Below are 21,500 nucleotides of genomic sequence, written 5' to 3' on the forward strand. Positions count from 1 at the left end.
CTGTATACATCACAATGTAATCACCACGATCTGAAAGGAGGAACGTCAGCACCCCTAAGCTGAAGCCCTTTGAGACCCAGGGCCCAGCCCACAAACACAGAGCAGATGTTTTAGGAGTATGGGGGCTTTCCTCCATACCTAGCCTGAAGCCCCAACAACTCGTTTCAGTCCCTCAACAACATCCAACTGATTAGGTCAAAGAAATATGCTGCCTGCTGAACGGCCACCTCTCATCTCACATCCAGTCTTGCTTTGACGTAGCCCCTGATGTATTCCACCACGTTAGAGGCATGTTTTCCCATTCCAGTACCTTTCCCTGTGTGGTTTCAGAGAGATGCAGTGAGCTTATTAGGCCAGCCAGTTTCCTGGGCAGGTCGGGAGGATCAATGCCCCTTCAGAGTCGGATCCTCTGCTGACCCAAGCAGACGGGGGGAGCAGGTTCCTTCGTTTCCCCACAAAGGGCTCTTTCACCAGGAGGGAGAAACTCAACTACTGACCTAAATCCCCCTCCACCCCCATTTCTCCCACACCCCCACACCCGCTCCCCTCTCCTCCCCACCACCGTCTCACAACGCCTCCTCAAACATTCTGCCTGGACAGGAAGCAGGTGGTGGGGAGGGCTGGAGCAATACGTGCATCCAGGCACGCATTTACCACACGCACACACCCACACACAACCACACACACACACACACATACAGACACAGAAAGACAGACAGTACAGACAGTCAAAAAACACTGTTGGCCAGATTGACATATTTCATTTGCTCAACACATTAAGACACTCAAGACCTTAAATGCACTACACAAAATTATTTCCTTTTTGTCTTTTACAAAGACCCACCCCCTCTCATGGAAAGGTCAAGATTGACACCATGTTCTCCGAAACTACAGTTTTAGCATTCAACTTTGAGCTACTCAACCACCATTGAACAATTGTGCAAAGTTTTGTACACATAGTTTGACATTCAAGGAAGTAGTTTGTAGCAGCGGATTCATTTTGTTTGACATGATTTACTTAGCTGAGCTGTGTTTACACTTTCACAAAAAGAAGTTGTGTGTGGAAATGACTGTTTCGCAAACAGAAAATGTTGCATTGCTCGTAGGTTCAAATTAAGATACACTTGACCCCAGTTTCATTAGGTTCCCTAGCAATCGAGAACAAATATATTTCAGGTTAGGATTGTGCTAGGGTAATACAACCCAGGATGTGTTTAGACAGGAAATAGTCTATGTAAAAGGGTTGTGGATTGATGGGTTTTTGTGTATACACTCTTTGGGGTTCACTGCTCTGGGGTCATTTAGGGGGCAAGCTGAATCATGACATGTGATCTAATCTGTACAAACCAACATGGTGCCCTGATTTCAGTTAAGTTCTCTCCATCTACAACTAATCCCCTACCGCCCCCACATACACGTACAGAACACACACACATACACACACATTTACACACACACATCTGTGAAGGCTCTAGCTCACACTTCACTCCTTCTCTGTGAAGGTTCTAGGTTTCCTTCCACTCCTCTTCAATGACGAGTATGACTTGCCCCTCTGTGAAGGCTCTAGCCTGCCTTTATGCGGAGAACAAACATGTGGGCCCTGAGTAACTGAACTACAATTAACCTTGACTTTACTCGGCCGAGTAAATCAACACGGAGCCCAGAGGCCCTTCCAGCCCTCAGCGGATGGTGGGGCCACTCCCTAACTGAACGGGGCTGATTCACTGTGTACTCCTGGCCATTCATTCAGCAAGTGTGTGTGTGTGTGTGTGTGTATGTGTGTGTTTGTGCGCACGTGCGCGTGTGTGTGTGTCTGTTTGGGTGGGGTGATGAGAGAGTCAACTGTCCTTTAGACTTGACAGATTTTAAACACCGTAAGAGCAAATGTACTTTGAGGCTATGAGAATTCCAGTGCGTATTTCTGATGAGGGAGTATACATTCTTTTCACAGATTGCTATCTTTTCCTAGAAGCAACAGAGAAAAAAGAATGCAATGTAGTTCTGTTGACAGATGGCTGATACAAGTTTAGCTTAAGGGGAAAATACTTCATGATTAGCTAGAACTAGTTTTCTATTGTGTTTGTTGAAATCGAAGATAATTTACATTACAATTTACATTTGTGTTTTTTAAACATATTTTATTATGTTCCATCAATCTAACAATAAGTTAAGCACTTAAACTGGCTGAGGTTCAAAGTTTCACAACTTTCAGAGAAAGTAAAATACTCTGAAATCTTTTCAGTCCAGAAAGAAATGCCATCACTGGTATTATGTCCTGCAATGAAAAACATTTCATGTAAAAAAAAATGACAGTATCGAACTTAATTCCTATTTAATTCTGCTGTCATTTCTGTATTCATCTCGTGTGCAAAGTTACAAAAATAGAATCTCTCGTTGGGCTCATAGTGACTGATGTCACAGCTTCATCAGTTGACAAACTGTAACCCATGTTTACAGGAGGGGTGAACAGAAGATGGATGGACAACAGTTTCATAACTAGACAACCAACGGTGAACCCTTCAGATTTTCGACCAGTTTCATCACAGGAGTAAAATTACCCTGCCGGAAGAGGACATGATTATTCTAAATAAATAAAACAAATAAAACTGATCTAACAGGAGGTTTGATTACAATTTAACCCTGCTATCTAATGGGACAGAAAGAACCGCAGCTTTTCATCAAAATGCTGATTTAAATTTCCTGCAGCCTCTGAATTTTCTTTCAAAAACAGAGTAATCAAAGGACAGTATGAAACAACTAAACAAACAGGTGTGATCTAAAACAGGTAAGAGAGAAAGCACGTTGCCAGAACAATTCATTGAACATTATGGATTATGGACCGGTTCTTGAGTTCTGACAGTATCCATACAGTGTCCCACAGTGTCCAGTGAGATTTACCTGAAACAATGACAGATGGTGATTGGCCGAGACTCAGTGTCCCCACGTCTCCTGAAGCACCACACTCTGGTTAACAGAGTTACAAATGAATGGGATTGTGTGACTGGAATGACATTCCCCACTATTCATTTGGTCTTGTTTTTTCTTTTCATACAATCAGTTACATTTAAGTGAAGCGCCTCCAGCACAACATCAACAAGGCACTGCATCGTTAAGACCCAACAGAATACGACAAAAAGAAATAAAAAGAAATTCAATCTAAAAAAATCCTATCTTAGCCTAAAGTTTAGGGTTTAGGGTTCAAGGGTCTATGAAGGAGACGGCAATGTAGCGCGTTCCGTTGGTGGTGGGCAGTCCTTCATGGAGGTGAGTCAGACGGCCTGGGTGCATGAAGCTCCACCCCTTCCTTGGAGATTCTATGGAACAGTTATATCTGTGGAACCGACAGCCTCCACCCTGTTGAGAGAGAAGTGGATAGAATAGAAAGAAAGAATGCAGCACCTAGTTAATATCTGGTTTGCCATGCTATTTTAAGGCAAACTACATCATGTTGAGCTCTAATGTAAACTACAGTATGGTGAGCTCTAATTTAAAATACAACATGGCGAGCACTAAGGTAAACTACAGCATGTTGAGCTCTAATGTAAACTCCAACACTGTGAGCTCTAATGTAAACTCCAACACGGTGAGCTCTAATGTAAACTCCAACACTGTGAGCTCTAATGTAAACTCCAACACTGTGAGCTCTAATGTAAACTCCAACACGGTGAGCTCTAATGTAAACTCCAATACGGTGAGCTCTAATGTAAACCCCCAACATGATGAGCTCAAATGTAAACTCCAAGATGCTGAGCTCAAATGTAAACAAGTGTTGGTGAGCTCTAAACTAAACTACTGTCACGCCGCTGTCCCAGGGCGTGGCAGTGCCAACCTCTCTGCCACGCTCCTCCTCACCGGCAATGGCACGAAGGCACCAAGACCCTTTCCTTGCATCGGTGTCTGGTTGTGTTGATTAGCCAGAAGTTGCCTTGTTTCTGTTCACTCCTCGTGGGTTATTTTGCTTTGTGTTTGGTTTGTAAAGCCACAGTGTATTTCCTTTTTGACTATTAGATAAACTGACTCCATTTGAATTATTGAGCCAGGTGCATCTTTGCCTCTGTTATTACACATATTACTAAAGCACAGCCAAGCTTTGTTTTTACATATATTCTGTGTCACCTGGAAGTCGATGCCTTTACTGTTGAGTGCAACATTGATGGTGAATGTAGAGGAGTCATGATGGGGCCTCAAGTATGACTGTCTTCCTGGAGTATACTTCACCACAAAGTTCATCACTGCATAGCCCTGTAGAGAACAGCCCAAATCACAGTGTGTTACTGAATAGCCCTGTAGAGAACAGCCAAAATCACAGTTCATCACTGCATAGCCATGTAGAGAACAGCCCAAATCACAGTTCATCACTGCATAGCCATGTAGAGAACAGCCCAAATCACAGTTCATCACTGCATAGCCCTGTTGAGAACAGCCCAAACCACAGTTCATCACTGCATAGCCCTGTAGAGAACAGCCCAAATCACAGTTCATCACAGCATAGCCATGTAGAGAACAGCCAAAATCCCCCCAGAAATTACACTGACAACGTAAGAATTTGTTGAAATAAGAAATATGAAACTTATCTACCATCAAGTTCAAAGATGTTTGAGCAGAACAATGAAGTATTGTACAGAGGATCTGCATGTAATTTCATATTGTGATGTTGGACATATGTGAATGCTCTAAATCATGTCCTGGCAACAATACAATGCTTGGAAGCATTTCTGGGATATTGGTTGCCAAAAATTCTACTTCATATCAGCTTCATATCAGCTTCACCTGACCTTTTTGGAAGCAATAAGCGGTCTCTTTTTAGGTGATCATCGTGTGGCAGAATTAAGCATTGAAAAGTGTCAGTTTAACCAGAAACACATCTCGGTATGGAGAAGAAAGAAACTGAAAAGGGAGGATAGGAATTTATGTAAGTAGTTTAAACTTTCAATTCAATATCTTTTTTTAGGCAGAACCTGTTGTGTGGTTACGATTGGGGCTGTTCTCTCTCTTTTGATTGGTCACTATAATATGGTATAAGCGCTGTGATAGGTGAAATCTCCCAGCTCTCAAGCACTGGGAAGTACAGGTTACATGAATACCTTGGTGTAGTAGCCTGAGAAGACTTTGAGGGTGACAGGGGATATGAACTCGCGAATGAAGTGTAGCCACTCCTTCTCATAACCGATCTGCTTCATGTGGATATCATCGGTCGGAACTGTCTCATAGCCACCGGCAATCCGTTTGTCCTGATTGGACCCGAGGCAGGAAGCAATATAAGAGGGAAGAAAGATATTTGTGAGAATGGCCGGGACTGAACTGTCAGTGTGTGTCAACCTGTTTGATTGTGTTTTGTCATTTTTATCTTATTTTATATCTTCTAATCTCTCGGGGGAGCATTAATAAATCCACCAATAAATTTGCCCAACGAATGAAACCAGGAAACATTGTTACATGGACGCAGTGTGTGTTGACCCCTGACCTCATGCTGCCCTCCTGACCAGGAGCCAAAGTGTTCCATTTCCTCTACCAGTTCATCACACGCCCTCTCAGAGAAGACAGGGAACCAGAAGACATCTGGACACGGCTAAGAGGGACACAGAGCCAAAGACAGAGAGATAAACAAAAAGACACCACCATAGAGAGAGAGATACAGTTTAGAGAGAGTACACCAACATTGGGAACCAGAAGACATCTGGACATGTCTAGAAAGAGATCAGCAACACACAGAGACCATTAAATACCTGGGACTAAACCAACATGAAAATGAACTCATCGTGAACTCCTACCTTAAAGAAGCACAGTATCCAGATCTATGTAATCTGAAAGACACAGATATGTGTAACCATAACACACACACACACACCTGTTCTAGGTAGTTCTCTGTAAAGATCTGTGTGTAGTTGGGGTGGATATATTTCTCCTTCCAATCCTGTGAGAGAGATGGAGAGACAGAGACGGGGAAAGAGAAAGAGTGAGAGAAATGACAGATAATGTGAAAGACGAACAGATTCAGACTAAGTTCAGAGTTCAAATTAAATCAAACATCCTTATCAGCCAATCAGAGTTCACCAGCATTGTTCAGCTCATTGTAAACGACTACAGAATACAGAAATATGGCTATAGCATATCATCATAAAACCAATGTAATGACAAAAGTCTCTCAGGAGATTCCATCTTGGAACATGTGCTAAGGACAAATAAAAGTACTGAGTGGTCATGAAAACTTACCACTGGATTCTCAAATATCTGCCACAGATCACTGTTATAGTGAGATGTGTTAAAGTTAGCTGTGGAAATGAGCCTCCCAAACTCATGCCGGTTTGTAATGTACATGAAGATTCCCTGAGACACAGAAAGGTTTATTAGGTCCCAGGTGACCACCAGGCCAGAAATACTCAACAGAAAGTCAGTCAAGTGCAACAGAACAATAGAAACCGTGGACACAGGCACACGTAAAACACATCACGGACTGATTCAATAAACTCATGCACAAGATCTTCAGGGAACACCCGAGACTAATATTCATAAAATCTCCAGCTGACTGCGACGTGTCGTTCTTGAACACTGTCTGTCCTTCAGGTAAGTGAAGTGAGTATTCACTGCAAAACAATGAGAACAACAAATCGCCACAACACTGGATCGTTTATGTAATGGAGAGGTTTGGGGGTGGGGGGGGGGTTGAGGAGAGGTTTGGGGGGGGGTTGAGGAGAGGTTTGTGGGGGGGGGGGGTTTGGCGGGGTCAGAGAGGACATTGCAGAGGAAGGGGTGGGGTAGGGTGGGGGGGTTATAGGGTTACAGGTTACACTAGAAAGCTTCAAAGTGACAGTTCAGGAATGACATTCCCTCAACACTGAAGCGGGGCTGGTGTTGTTGGGATGTGGAGTCGGACGGAGGGAGGCCGAACCGGACGATCTTTCAGACTAGACGTTCTGTCTTTCCCCATGACAAATGACATCGTAGCCGGGTCAATTTCGGTGGTGTTCCAATTTGGCACATCAGGTTCATATCCAATTCAAGACGTATTGCTGTAATGGTGTGGTTGTAGGGGTGAGATGTCCGAAGGGGAGTAGGACGAACAGCTAGCCTAGTCTGAGATGGTCAAAGCGTGGTTTTTGGGAGAGAAGCTGGTTGCGTGTGGAGGGGGGAGGGCCCTGGGGGAGGTATAAAGCATCATGTCTGAAGGGAACTTGCAGGTGGGCGTTGCCCCAGCCGGGATGATGTATGTCATCGTTATTCTCCTTCCTCCTCCTAAGCTTGCAGAACACGAGGGACTAATGGTGAATATGGATCTTCCATGAACGTTACAAATCAAAGACAGGTGCGACCCTGTATGTAACCTCCCTCAACCTCTACATCATGACAGGCAGAAGATCCACATCGATTCCCAAAGGGTCAGACCATGGAGACAGACATCTCTGGTGGTTTGGTGGAACTACTCAAAGAGGCACTGCCAAACTTCCTGACCCTCTCAGAGGACAGAGATACCAGTGCACATTCCTAGAGGGCTCTTTATGGCTTTTACATTTCTATCTTTAACTATCACAGAAAAAGCTAATAATTGTGGTAAAAAAATTCCAACAAACAGGTACTGATTATACCACAGTTAAAGACAGACATACAACGCCAACCCTTTGGAAACTGATATTGACACAAAGTAGAATAATTAAAGCATTTAAAAACCTTTGGGACTCTGAGCATATGGAATGTTTCCGGGTTGGGGGAGTCTTTTTCCCTGTGATTGGTCTAAAACGAAGGAAAAGCACCATGTAAAGGTTGTGACATTGTATTTGTCAGACACATCTCAGAGGAACATACATATGAGGACATAGAGGAGGGAGAGGAGATGAGCCGGCATTGGAAGAGGAACAGCAAGATTCCCTTTGAAGCTGATGTTTTGGTGGTTATTGTCTAAGGAAGCAGTGCATGCTGGGACAGAATGAAGCGAAGCAGAGCTGCGTGGGGTGACATGTGATCTGATGCCTCAGAGCAGCTGGACAGACAGTCTCCGGTCAAACAGTTTAGAGGGATGACGCAAATCAAATAAAATAAATGAAGCCAGACAGACGTTCCCACTGGTTGTACATGGTCACATGAAGTGAGGACAGGAGAACAGGAGAACAGGGTAATGGGTGGACAGGAGTGAGGAGGAGAGAGGAAATTAAAGGAAGAGAGAGACCTGAATGCACCACAGAGGATGGTGTAAAAAAAAGACTGAAACCATGCCTTCAAAACAGAGAGTCAGACAAATGACAGACAGACAAAAAGACAGACAGAAAAATTACAGACAGACCCACAGACATGGAAAGAAACTGATGGAGAGAGACATACATACAAACAGAGACTGTAGACATGGAGACAGACAACTAGACAGTAGACATGGAGACAGACAGACATGGAGACAGACAGACAGTATACATGGAGACAGACAGACATGAAGACAGACAGACAGACATGGAGACAGACAGACATGGAGACAGACAAGACAGACAGACATGTAGACACTACAAAATACTTGCCTGTCTTCCCTCCCTGGTGTCAGAGGAGTGGTACGGTATCGTAAGCATTCAGGTATATATACAGTACACAGCATGTGAACTAATATAAACTGTACAGTCTGGTGCCAGTTGATATACACAGTATATATACAGTACACAGCACGTGAACTAATATAAACTGTAAAGTCTGGTGCCAGTTGATATTGACAGTATATATACAGTACACAGCATGTGAACTAATATAAACTGTACAGTCTGGTGCCAGTTGATATAGACAGTATATATACAGTACACAGCACGTGAACTAATATAAACTGTACATTCTGGTGCCAGTTGATATAAACAGTATATATACAGTACACAGCACGTGAACTAATATAAACTGTACAGTCTGATGCCAGTTGATATAGACAGTATATACAGTACACAACATGTGAACTAATATAAACTGTACAGTCTGGAGCCAGTTGATATAGACAGTATATACAGTACACAGCATGTGAACTAATATAAACTGTACAGTCTGGTGCCAGTTGATATAGACAGTATATATATACAGTACACAGCACGTGAACTAATATAAACTGTACAGTCTGGTGCCAGTTGATATAGACAGTATATATACAGTACACAGCATGTGAACTAATATAAACTGTACAGTCTGGAGCCAGTTGATATAGACAGTATATGCAGTACACAGCATGTGAACTAATATAAACTGTACAGTCTGGTGCCAGTTGATATAGACAGTATATATACAGTACACAGCACGTGAACTAATATAAACTGTACAGTCTGGTGCCAGTTGATATAGACAGTATATATACAGTACACAGCACGTGAACTAATATAAACTGTACAGTCTGGTGCCAGTTGATATACACAGTATATATACAGTACACAGCACGTGAACTAATATAAACTGTACAGTCTGGTGCCAGTTGATATTGACAGTATATATACAGTACACAGCATGTGAACTAATATAAACTGTACAGTCTGGAGCCAGTTGATATAGACAGTATATACAGTACACAGCATGTGAACTAATATAAACTGTACAGTCTGGTGCCAGTTGATATAGACAGTATATATACAGTACACAGCACGTGAACTAATATAAACTGTACAGTCTGGTGCCAGTTGATATAGACAGTATATATACAGTACACAGCACGTGAACTAATATAAACTGTACAGTCTGGTGCCAGTTGATATAGACAGTATATATACAGTACACAGCACGTGAACTAATATAAACTGTACAGTCTGGTGCCAGTTGATGTAGACAGTATATACAGTACACAGCATGTGAACTAATATAAACTGTACAGTCTGGTGCCAGTTGATATACACAGTTGATTACTAACGAAGTCAATGGCAGTGAGCTTTAAAATGTCCACCAAATGTCCTCGTAGTTTGTTAAATAGACGATGTCCACCCTTCTAGACAGAATATCACCGCCAACTATCTAAATATTGCGCTGTCTTTCCCAGTATGCGATGTGAGCGATAACTCTGGGCTGATCTGACAAGTCTTACCAGCTCTCTGGCGTGTCTGCTCAAAGCCATGTCAGGATCCAGCTTCTCCAAAACAAAGTGGTTCCTCTCAGTCAGTTCATTCCTTAGGACCTCACCCTTTATCAAGTACACATGTGCCATGTAAGGGATGTTCCAGACTCCCCTGTGAGACGGGAGGGTTAAAAAAGGCAGAGAGACAGACAGAACCGACAGCATTGATTATAATGCTGCGCATCATTTACATACAGGTTTTGAGCATAACATTTTAATCAGCCTTTTATCCGTGAATCATTATCTGGTTTGCAAATGGAAAAGCCTGGTTTTACAGAAGACTACAATGGATAACAGGCTTGGATTAAGAGAAGACAGAGGCCTGGTTTAAGAGAAGACAGAGGCCTGGTTTAAGAGAAGACAGAGGCCTGGTTTAAGAGAAGACAGAGGCCTGGTTTAACAGAAGACAGAGGCCTGGTTTAAGAGAAGACATTGGCCTGGTTTAACAGAAGACAGAGGCCTGGTTTAAGGAATGACTGGTGAAATTATTGGCCAAGTGTCACGATACATAAAAGACATTATACATTTTATCGGTTTTGTCTGGGAGGATGATGTCTAGAGGGATGATGTCTGGGGGGGAATGATGTGATGAGATAATCCCCACTCATGAACATAATGTTGGTTTAATTTTACACATAACTGTTTACAGTTTTGACAGTAACGTAATTTGCTAAAGCTTGCTAAGGTTAAACAGATTTTTTGCTGATTGAAGTGTACAATTCTGAGAGGGAGATTTACACTCAATTACATTCATTTACACACAAGTAGTAAATCTTGTCAATTTCACTTTGTTTTTCAGGAGCATTTAAATGCTATCTTGGCGTGACTTAACATCCTGAAGTCACCACAGTTCAGGCATGGCTCGATGGTTACACCAGAGAGTTACATGGTGAGTACAATGCTGGAAAAACATGTATAGTTTGACTTTCTCTGACGTTGAGCTAATGTTCCGGATCTACACCAGAATCTAAAGGTTTTACTTTGTCGTTCATGAGACAACGAAGTAGTGTAGTGAAAACGTTGATTTTGGCGTAAATACGGACGTTGGCTCAGGGCCCAACACAGACGTCTTTTCAATGTCCAGTAATTAATCATTTTTTAGGGCCAAAACAGACTAAGTAGAAACTTAATTCCGGCCTAAATCTGGACGTTGGCTAAAAGTAAAAAAAATAAATCCAACAAAGTCCTATTTTCTATGTCCATGATTTATGTCTTTTTAGTGGCCATAAAATACATGATATTGCCTTTTTTTTTATCTGCTCCAAATCTGGATGTTGGCTCAATGTCTGAGAAAGACGTTTTTTCTTGTATTTTCTAAAGCTTTGTGTTCACTGGGTCTTGGGTAGACTCATAAACTCATAAAGGACCAAACCAAAGCTGTATTTTCTATAGCTTTGTATTCACTGGGTAGACTCATAAACGACCAAACCAAAGCTATTGAATGGAATGTTGAGTTAGATGTCTACACACAGAGATAGATAGAGAAGTGAAGGACGACCCCATGACAAGACTTACACCCGTTTGCTTTGTACAATGTCAATGTAGTCTTCAGACCGGGCGTAGTATCCGTCCAGACTCAACGCGCCCCAAAAGTTGGACCACAGCTTGCCATGCCGACTGACAAGGGGAGCAATTATTTTTCTGTAGAGAAGAGCGAGAGCGAGAAAAAACTGTAAGGAGGGAGGGATAAGGGATGGCGATCTGGACAGGGGATAATCACTCTGTCAAACATGATAACACTAAGGGTCATTTTCCAGACAGGCGGGTGGGTGTCTGTGTGGTGGGACAAACATCCAAACATCCTTAATCTCAGAACTCAACTCCCTATGTGCGCACAGAGGACCGTTGCCAAACGAGAAATGCTAAACCAGCACCTCACTGGATCCTGTTACACCAACCAGACATAATATAATGATAGCCTACGCGAAGCTGAGTTCACACAGGGCTGGAGCTGTCCAGCTACCAGGCAACGGCTCCATACAGAGAAACATGACCCACGGCCTCAAGTGTGATTTTGTATGTGGATGTGCGTGAGACACAGACACGTCTTCTGGAGATCCTGCTCAGTATATCCAAAACCACGAGTACCATAAAGACCGAAAGCTACCGTGATTTCTGAGGAAAACAACTCACGGGGAATCCATTATACATCACCAGAAATGACAGTGTCCAGCAACTATATGGACACAATTGGAACTGGGAGGGCCGAAATGAAAGGCAGAATGTTTTGGGTTCTAGGTAGATTCCGGGGCCAAAAGAAAGTTCCCATGGCCTCTTTAAATAACCAAGAAGGGCTTTGAATGCGCGGAAAGACGGAAATCAAGCGAACTACAGTGGTTATTTGGCCTTCTGTATTCTAACTGTCTTCAGCATTCTCACTGCAGTGGTGATATGGCCTTCTGTTTTCTCACTGCAGAATTCATATGGCCTTCTCTATCTCCCCAGAGACGACACAGGCAATGCCACGGCCTTGTGTGACAGTATCCAACCTGTTCTGCTCGATGAGGATCTTTAGTGTCTGTTTGTTGGTGAGCATCACATCGGCATCTATGCTGAAGTAGTGGTCACAGCCGGGGTCCTGGCGACACAGCTCCCTGCGACACAGGCACGGAGAACAGCTGTCAGTCACTAGCCACCGACACCACGTAGTCATTGAAGTTGTAATTTATGCACATTGTTCATTGAAATTCAAACAGATTGTGTCTTCAATAATTAGCATTCAGAACCACGTGATTCAAACACACACAGGCAGGCATGCACGCACACACACACACACACACACACACACACACACACACACACACACACACACACACACATACACACGCAATGCACACACGCCCACACGCACACATGGACATGCACACACCTGCACGCATACATGCACAGACACGCACACAAAAATACACACACACACACACACACACACATACATACATGCCCATATTCCTGGCCTCCCCTTGGCTCAAGTTCTCCTCAGGACCCACAACCTTGAAGCTGTTAAATATGTCTTTACTCTCCTCCCAGAACCTCTGCATGTGCCTCTCATGGTAAACCTCCTGAGGAGAGACAGCCGAGATGCAGTGAGAAAGGGGGAAGTGTGAAAGAACATTGTATTACCGTTGTGGAAAGCTAAGAGAGGGAAAGGAGCAGATAGTTGACGGATTAGGAGCTGTGTCCGGATTGGGCCGACCCGTAAGCCAGGGGTCCAGCTGGATGTACTCACGTTGTTATGGACGAAAATTTTAAGTTTATCTTTTGGGTAGTCCAGGGTCACGAGCCTGTGGAAGAACTCTGACAGGAAAGGAGTGGGCTGTTGGATGAAAACTCCGACCAGCACAGTGGGATACTCCTGTTAAGAAGAGACCTCAGTCTGTTAAACAACATGTCAAACTAATGGAAAGCGGTTTTGAATAACTCGACTAATCATGTCTTATACACACTAACAATGTGTCTTGCTTTTACCAACATCTTACGTCAGTGTTCTTGAACAGAAGAGGAGATACATGCTAAAAGTAAAATCCTGACATCTGCTATACTGTCAACCCGTAAATATTTAAACAACCGTGTTAACGTGAAATTTTGTAGGTCATCAGAAAGACAAAGCATGAATTGATAAAATAATGGATGTTATAAACAATGTACATTTGTGAATGCAAGGCCAAATTCTTGAGCAGAGGCTCTCTGAAAATATGTTTTTCATTCTACAAATCCTTTTGGATTATAACATTAAATAATTGCAAAATGCATCCAATCAAAAGTAAACCAAAATGTTGTTAGTTTGGCCCCGTCTCAGGATTTCTTTCAACACAGACATCAACTATCCAATGAGATCATCTTCTCACTTGAAATGTTTTTTAACAGCAGCCCCCAGGTTTAGCTGGCTAACTCTTTGAAAGTAATGCACACCAAATGTAGTGAATTCTGCTGGAAGGTTATTTTAAGTCCATGCTCTAATCGCTACTGATCTAGGTACAAACAACCACACCAGGGAATGTCAGGCCAAGCAGCCTCCGTGTGTTATGGAGCCATGGGTTCTTCCCTGAAGGGACAGAGGAGTTCTTTCCCATGAGCCTCCAGGCCAAGCAGCCTCCGTGTGTTATGGAGCCGTGGGTTCTTCCCTGAAGGGACAGAGGAGTTCTTTCCCATGAGCCTCCAGGCCAAGCAGCCTCCGTGTGTTATGGAGCCGTGGGTTCTTCCCTGAAGGGACAGAGGAGTTCTTTCCCATGAGCCTCCAGGCCAAGCAGCCTCCGTGTGTTATGGAGCCGTGGGTTCTTCCCTGAAGGGACAGAGGAGTTCTTTCCCATGAGCCTCCAGGCCAAGCAGCCTCCGTGTGTTATGGAGCCGTGGGTTCTTCCCTGAAGGGACAGAGGAGTTCTTTCCCATGAGCCTCCAGGCCAAGCAGCCTCCGTGTGTTATGGAGCCGTGGGTTCTTCCCTGAAGGGACAGAGGAGTTCTTTCCCATGAGCCTCCAGGCCAAGCAGCCTCCGTGTGTTATGGAGCCGTGGGTTCCTCCCTGAAGGGACAGCGGACAGAGGAGTTCTTTCCCATGAGCCTCCAGACCACACAGCCGCCCGTGTCCTCCTCTTGACCAGGCTAAAGACTGGTCGGCCGCGGATGACAAAAGACCCGTTTGAAAGCATCTAATTTGTGGCTTACAACGACTGTTGAGTTGCAAAACTTCCAAGGACCGAAGGGGCCCCAGTGAAAAGGAGGGATGCTGCAGAGTTACAGAAAGAGGGACAGGACGTCCGCCGTCACAGAGAGAGAGGGGCCTTCAGACGTTAGAAGGATGGCTACAATGACATGTCTGTGTGCTGCTAGCACCTCATTACTCTCCCAAAACCACAGTGCACATAGCAACAGGACGAGACTGGGCTGAGAGGTATATGCCCTGGGCTTACCCCCCCTGTCCCACACAGCCAAGCCTCTCCTTCCAGCTCTCCCCACCGCCTCCTAGTCCTCATTTGCCCAGGACACAGCGGGCCCAGTGTTGTGAGACCACCACACTCTTTTCAGAGGAATAGAAGTTGGACCTCATGGAACCCCAAAGTCCATTAGGTCTGAAGTTCCTCCACCAACCTCCACCAGAAACACAAGGAAATGTTATTCTGACTCAAAAACCAGACATAGCCCAGTTAGTCTGACTCTAAACCCAGACATAGTCCAGTTTATCTGACTTTAAACCCAGACATAGTTAAGTTAGTCTGACTCTAAACCCAGACATAGTTAAGTTAGTCTGACTCTAAACGCAGATATAGTTAAGTTAGTCTGACTCTAAACCTAGACATATTCAAGTTAGTCTGACTCAAAACCCAGACATAATCAAGTTAGTCTGACTCAAAACCCAGACATAGTCAAGTTAGTCTGACTCAAAACCCAGACATAGTCAAGTTAGTCTGACTCAAAACCCAGACATAGTCAAGTTAGTCTGACTCAAAACCCAGACATAGTCAAATGAGTCTGACTTTAAACCCAGCCATTGTAAAGTTAGCTTTAAACCCAGACACAGTCAAGTTAGTCTGACTCTAAACCCAGACAGAGTCAAGTTAGTCTGACTCTAAACCCAGACACATTTTACTTATGACCCTGTCTCATCACAGAGGGCGAGTCCTTAGACCAGGCATCCACGCCAAGCCATTCTGCTCCTGGCTGAGGGGATCCTTAGGTCATTGCCCAATGCAATGGCGAGCCACAGCTGCAAAGTTAAGGCACCAACCTAGACTGTAGACAGCCTGGGTACCAAAGACCAGCTTAGACCGCTGAGCCTCCTTAATTCTCACTAACCCCTCTAAACCCAGGCATAGAGTCCAGTTATTCTGACTCTCAGTAACAGTATGTTCATCTGGGACACCAGGTGAGTGCAACGAACAACCAGATATAATAAAACAGATGTGTTCTTCACTCAGACATAGCCCTGGGCTGTAATCCTGCCTCTGAATAACACAGAAGTGTGAAATGCCTCCAATGGCTCAGCCTGCCCCATTCCCTGGTCATTATCAGGCAGATGAGAGACAGGCTTTCCAAGGATATGACCGTTCCTCATATTCAGCAGAGGTCCTGTAGAGAAAGGCATCATTGAAAACGTCTTCTAGAAATACTTCCAAAGAACTCTTGAAGCCGGCTAGGTTGGAGTGTATTGAGTCCAGACACTGAAATACATCTATCTAGGCAATGTATGGTTTTCCTACAGTTAGGTCTCCGCATGGGAATATAACCGCTCTAGAGACTTAAGGTCTTACTGAGAATTCGTAGGGTGAGTGGGCTTCAGATCTGGGAGTGCTTCATCATGTGGGAAAAAGTGAAGGAGCACCAGAGACAGTCAGCCAGAGAGACAGTCAGCCTGACAGACAGACAGACCGACCCTTCCTGAAGTAATTCAGCTTCCAGCCACTTCTGTGACCATACATCCCTGTTTCCTGGTTACTGCTGAGACTCACACAGGTGGATATGAGTCCAGCTGAGGAGGCTGGTCAGCAGTGACACCCCTTAGAGTGAAGTTCAGTGAAAACCCAAATGTAATTTCCTGCAGCTCACGGTTTCCACTGGCCAGAGTGGCTCTGAGGTCCTCTTGCTCTTTAATGAGGGTGTGCAGGGAGACGGGGCAGAAATCACCTGCTGGTGTTGGACTAGCAGGGCGACAGAGCAATGGATCTATGGCTTATATCATCAGCCTACAAAAACACTGACCTGGATTCCAAACACTATCGCTCTCTCTTTCTCTCTCTCTTTCTGCTCCTCTGTCTCTTTCTCTCTCTCTTTCTCTCTCCTTGGCTGTGATGGATGGGTGACACAGACTGCAGGCCAGATGTCTCCAAAGAGGGTGGTATAGCAATTCCAAACAAAACCAACAACTTACAGGAAACACTGAACAGCAGAGGACCAGAGGAGCACAACTGTGGCATTGGATGTTAGGAGAAAGAGGAGACAAAGAGGAGTGAAGGAGAAGAGGAAAAGGTTTTGTGTGGTTCACTCACTTTGAGCTGAGACAAATCCACCATGTTGTGGTTGCAGACGCCACAGCCTCTCTCGTAGTTCCAGGCATTGGGAATGTAGTTTCCCAGATAGTTTAGATAAATCTGCAACATCAAGGGAACAAATTGCGATGTCATTAATAATTTCATGTAAGAACAAAGAGACCACACGGAAACCAGAATGATTTCATATAAATGCTTTCCCGCTGGGGGTTCTAGTGATTTACAGTGGGCTGGAATGGTGGTTCTGTTGTATCTTGGAGATCTACAGTGGGCTGGAATGGTGGTTCTGTTGTGTTCTAGTGATTTACAGTGGGCTGGAATGGTGGTTCTGTTGTATTCTAGAGATTTACAGTGGGCTGGAATGGTGGTTCTGTTGTGTTCTAGTGATTTACAGCGGGCTGGAATGGTGGTTCTGTTGTGTTCTAGTGATTTACAGCGGGCTGGAATGGTGGTTATGTTGTATCTTGGAGTTCTTCAGTGGGCTGAAATGGTAGTTCTGTTGTATTCTAGTGATTTACAGTGGGCTGGAATGGTGGTTCTGTTGTGTTCTAGTGATTTACAGTGGGCTGGATTGGTGGTTCTGTTGTGTTCTAGTGATTTACAGTGGGCTGGAATGGTGGTTCTGTTGTGTTCTAGTGATTTACAGCGGGCTGGAATGGTGGTTCTGTTGTGTTCTAGTGATTTACAGTGGGCTGGAATGGTGGTTCTGTTGTGTTCTAGTGATTTACAGTGGGCTGGAATGGTGGTTCTGTTGTGTTCTAGTGATTTACAGTGGGCTGGAAGGGTGGTTCTGTTGTGTTCTAGTGATTTACAGTGGGCTGGAATGGTGGTTCTGTTGTGTTCTAGTGATTTACAGTGGGCTGGAATGGTGGTTCTGTCCCTTACCCTAACCTTAACCTAAACTAACCCTAACCTCAATTATGGCTAAACTTTACCTAGATGTAAATCCTTAACCCTAAACTTAACCAACAACCCCTGGACCTTAAAGAAACCCCAATTCTAACTCTAAAATGAATTGTAACCAGTTAGACCTAAAACACACACACACAGTTAAGCTCCCACAGTTCCTGTTTGCTGCCAGGGAGTGTGTGCTGAAGTTAAAATGATTCCAGCCTGCTTGCCCGCGTGTGTGTCCATGTTCATGATAAATTGCAGCCAGGGAATCTTCCCTCCATCTCGACATCATCCACCATACTGCAGATGTCCCTCATTCGTGGCTTAAACAGACAATATTCCCAGATTATCCCGACAGATAGTTCACCGTCTGTGAGACAGGTTGTCACAGCTGAGCTGTGGAAGAGGTCAAGGGGTGGAACAGACTTGTGTTTCGCTTCCACATCCCACATCTCCTCCCTCATCGACAAGCCTTCAGCCTCCTAGTCACTCTGTCACGGCCTCACAGCGTTTTGAATGGGATTTCAGGTTTACAGGCTAATAAAACGGCTGATCCTTGGAGGCTCCAGGCAGTGCCAGATAGAGGCTGCAGGGTTTGGAAGTCTGCCCGAGCTAGGATACATGTGCTCAGGCCTTAATGAGCTCCGACTTTGGCCTGTCTGGACCAGGAAGATTCCTGACTGGCTGTAGGGCTTCGGCCAATAGAAGACAATGTCAAGGAGGCCATTTGGAACTCGTGTCCTAAGCCAAGGCATCATAGGGAAGATCTTGCATGTTGGTCGTTGCCGGGGAGACAGACCTTTTACATTTCAGTCCTTTAACAGATGTTCTTATTCAGAAAGACCTACCCGGAGTCACTGCATATGTTTTGTACTGGCCCATTTTTCAATTATTTGAATTATTGGACCCACAATTATTGAACCCACCACCCTGCATGTAAGTGGAAAGCTCTACCAACCGAGCCACACACACCAACGGACTGGAGAGTGACTCAGCACGGCTCGAGGTGGGTTTGATGACACACTGTGTACTATTGGAGATGGATGACAGGGAGCTGGGGAGATTGGATGAAATGTCATGAGAGATACTATGACTTCTGACCTTGGGGGACTAGTATGGATGGAGGGAGAGGTGTACAGGTAGGCAGAGGAAGAGGAGGGAGAAGAGGAAGAATGTGATAAAATGAGACAATGATAGAGGTATGGAGGGAGGTAGGGAGGTACGGAGGGAGGTAGAGAAGGAGGGAGGTATGGAGGAAGTGAGGGAGGTATGGAGGTAGAGAGTGATGTATGGTGGGAGGAAGGGAGGGCAGAATGGAAGGAGATATGGAGGGAGGTAGGGAGGGAGGTACGGAGGGAGGTACGGAGGGAGGTAGAGAAGGAGGGAGGTATGGAGGAAGTGAGGGAGGTATGGAGGTAGAGAGTGATGTATGGTGGGAGGAAGGGAGGGCAGAATGGAAGGAGATATGGAGGGAGGTAGGGAGGGAGATATGGAGGGAGGTAGGGAGGGAGAAATGGAGGGAGGTATGGAGGTAGGTAGGGAGGGAGGTATGGAGGGAGGTATGGAGGGAGGTATGGAGAGGGGTAGGGAGGTATGGAGGGAGGTTTGGAGGGAGGTAGGGAGGGAGGTATGGAGGGAGGTAGGGAAGGAGGTATGGAGGTTTGGAGGGAGGTAGGGAGGGAGGTATGGAGGGAGGTAGGGAGGGAGGTATGGAGGTTTGGAGGGAGGTATGGAGGGAGGTAAGGAGGGAGGTAAGGAGGGAGGTATGGAGGGAGGTAAGGAGGGAGGTAGGGAGGGAGGTAAGGAGGGAGGTAAGGAGGGAGGTAGGGAGGGAGGTATGGAGAGGGGTAGGGAGGGAGGTATGGAGGTTTGGAGGGAGGTATGGAGGGAGGTAAGGAGGGAGGTAAGGAGGGAGGTAGGGAGGGAGGTAAGGAGGGAGGTAAGGAGGGAGGTAGGGAGGGAGGTATGGAGAGGGGTAGGGAGGGAGGTATGGAGGCAGGAGGGTGTTCCACAAAGCACCAGCTGTCCGCTAAACAGTTGGAAAGTGGCTAATTATTCCCAGCTAGAAGGAATAATAAAATATTAAAAACACTAAATGTCATTAGATCCTTCAGGACGGAACAAAATATAGTCGAGATAGAAAACTGTTGGAAAAGCCATTTCTTCTTACACAGTGTTGTTTTTCATGCATGTGTGCATGCAGCTTGGGAATAGCTATGCCAAATAAACATGTTTCTCCTGATCCAATGTTGTAAGGATGTACTGTATGTATACACAATACAAATATGTTCATAGGATGCTGTGTACTTCACAAACTTCAATGAGGCAATTATGACTGTATATTGCTTTCAATCTTACTGAGACGTTAATCTCATTAGTTTTTCCTGATTGCTAACAAGTATGGATCAATACTAAAGTGACATTAACAAAACTCTTAACACAGTCAGCAACACAGAAGTGTATGTGAACCAAACTGTGAATAATTTTTCATTGCTTTCACACAAAATGCATTCAACGAACACATTCGCATACACTTCTGGCCCCCTAGACAGTAGACACACCTCCCCACCCCCAAATACTTTTCTGGCTATTCAATGAAGACCCTGGGAGAGAATGCTACACCCCCCCCCCCCCCCCCCCCCCCCGACATAGCCAGCTGGTTACCCGTTCAAACACACCCCTCCTATGTGGAGTTCTGCAGAATTTTAACCTTGAGGCATTTAGTACAGCATTATTTTTTCACAGTATAAGCTTATTACAGTTTTTTCCTGATTGCTTACAAGCAACTAACAATACAGAAGTTACAGTAACAAAACTCTTAACGCAGTCAGCAAAACTGAAGTGTATGCGAACCGGTATCAATATATCCAGGAAAGATGTCTGTTCAATAACCAAACAGGGTATTTACACATTTACACATAATGTAAAGTACTGTAAAACTATGGATTTACAGTTTTTTTAGAGAGTTATGGAGATGGAAACCAGTCAAACTGCACATAAATTCATCTTTGTGGATGAAGCTGGATTCAACCTGGCAAAAACACCCCGCAGGGGAAGAAATGTGATTGGACAGAGAGCCATGGATGTCCCAGGCCAGAGAGGAGCTAACATCACAATGTGTGCAGCACTGTCCAATGATGGTTTACTGTTACACAAACCATTCATTGGCCTCTACAATACACAGAGGCTAGTGAATATACTATACTTGTTGATGTTTGTTTGTTTTTGTTGCAGCCCTGGAATTAGGGTAAATTATTTTTAGTTTGAACTTGTTATTTTTCAATACAAAACATTTTGAAAAAAAGAAAGGATATTCTTTCAAACTGATGCGTTTGTGACTCATTCTTGTTCCATAAACTTTAGTCAGTGTGTTATGAGTGACAGTGTGTGTTTCTGAGTGACAATTATGTCCAGTGTTATGGTTGAACAAGCTTATTTTGAGACATGGATGAAGTGTTTTGATGGTTTTAGTGAGTTTTGGAGGTGAGATTAACTGTTGCAAAGATGCATGTTAGAAACACAGACTGTGTGAAGAGTTTTGTTATTGTGGTTTCAGTATTGACTGATGCTTGTCAGCA

At 44.5% G+C, this 21,500-nt stretch overlaps 1 protein-coding gene across 2 annotated transcripts in view; it reads right to left on the reverse strand.

The window, feature by feature from the left end:
• Positions 1–2,364: 2,364 nt before the first annotated feature.
• Positions 2,365–21,500, reverse strand: part of plod2 (procollagen-lysine, 2-oxoglutarate 5-dioxygenase 2) — a 49,566-nt gene continuing 30,430 nt past the window's right edge. The window contains exons 8-20 of one of the 2 annotated variants that reach the window (XM_029116327.2): positions 17,029–17,130; positions 13,278–13,403; positions 12,989–13,110; positions 12,541–12,645; positions 11,567–11,692; positions 10,022–10,163; positions 7,666–7,728; positions 6,214–6,327; positions 5,849–5,914; positions 5,465–5,569; positions 5,085–5,231; positions 4,117–4,242; positions 2,365–3,354 (exon numbers count right to left, since the gene is read on the reverse strand). In XM_029116327.2, the coding sequence (XP_028972160.2) occupies positions 3,199–3,354; positions 4,117–4,242; positions 5,085–5,231; positions 5,465–5,569; positions 5,849–5,914; positions 6,214–6,327; positions 7,666–7,728; positions 10,022–10,163; positions 11,567–11,692; positions 12,541–12,645; positions 12,989–13,110; positions 13,278–13,403; positions 17,029–17,130 (1,500 nt within the window). In that variant the 3' untranslated portion in view covers positions 2,365–3,198. The remainder of the gene's footprint in view (positions 3,355–4,116; positions 4,243–5,084; positions 5,232–5,464; positions 5,570–5,848; positions 5,915–6,213; positions 6,328–7,665; positions 7,729–10,021; positions 10,164–11,566; positions 11,693–12,540; positions 12,646–12,988; positions 13,111–13,277; positions 13,404–17,028; positions 17,131–21,500) is intronic. The other variant, XM_029116328.2, reaches the window with a different exon arrangement.

Source organism: Esox lucius, chromosome 21 (assembly GCF_011004845.1).
Source record: "Esox lucius isolate fEsoLuc1 chromosome 21, fEsoLuc1.pri, whole genome shotgun sequence".
NCBI classification, from domain to species: Eukaryota; Metazoa; Chordata; class Actinopteri; order Esociformes; family Esocidae; genus Esox; species Esox lucius.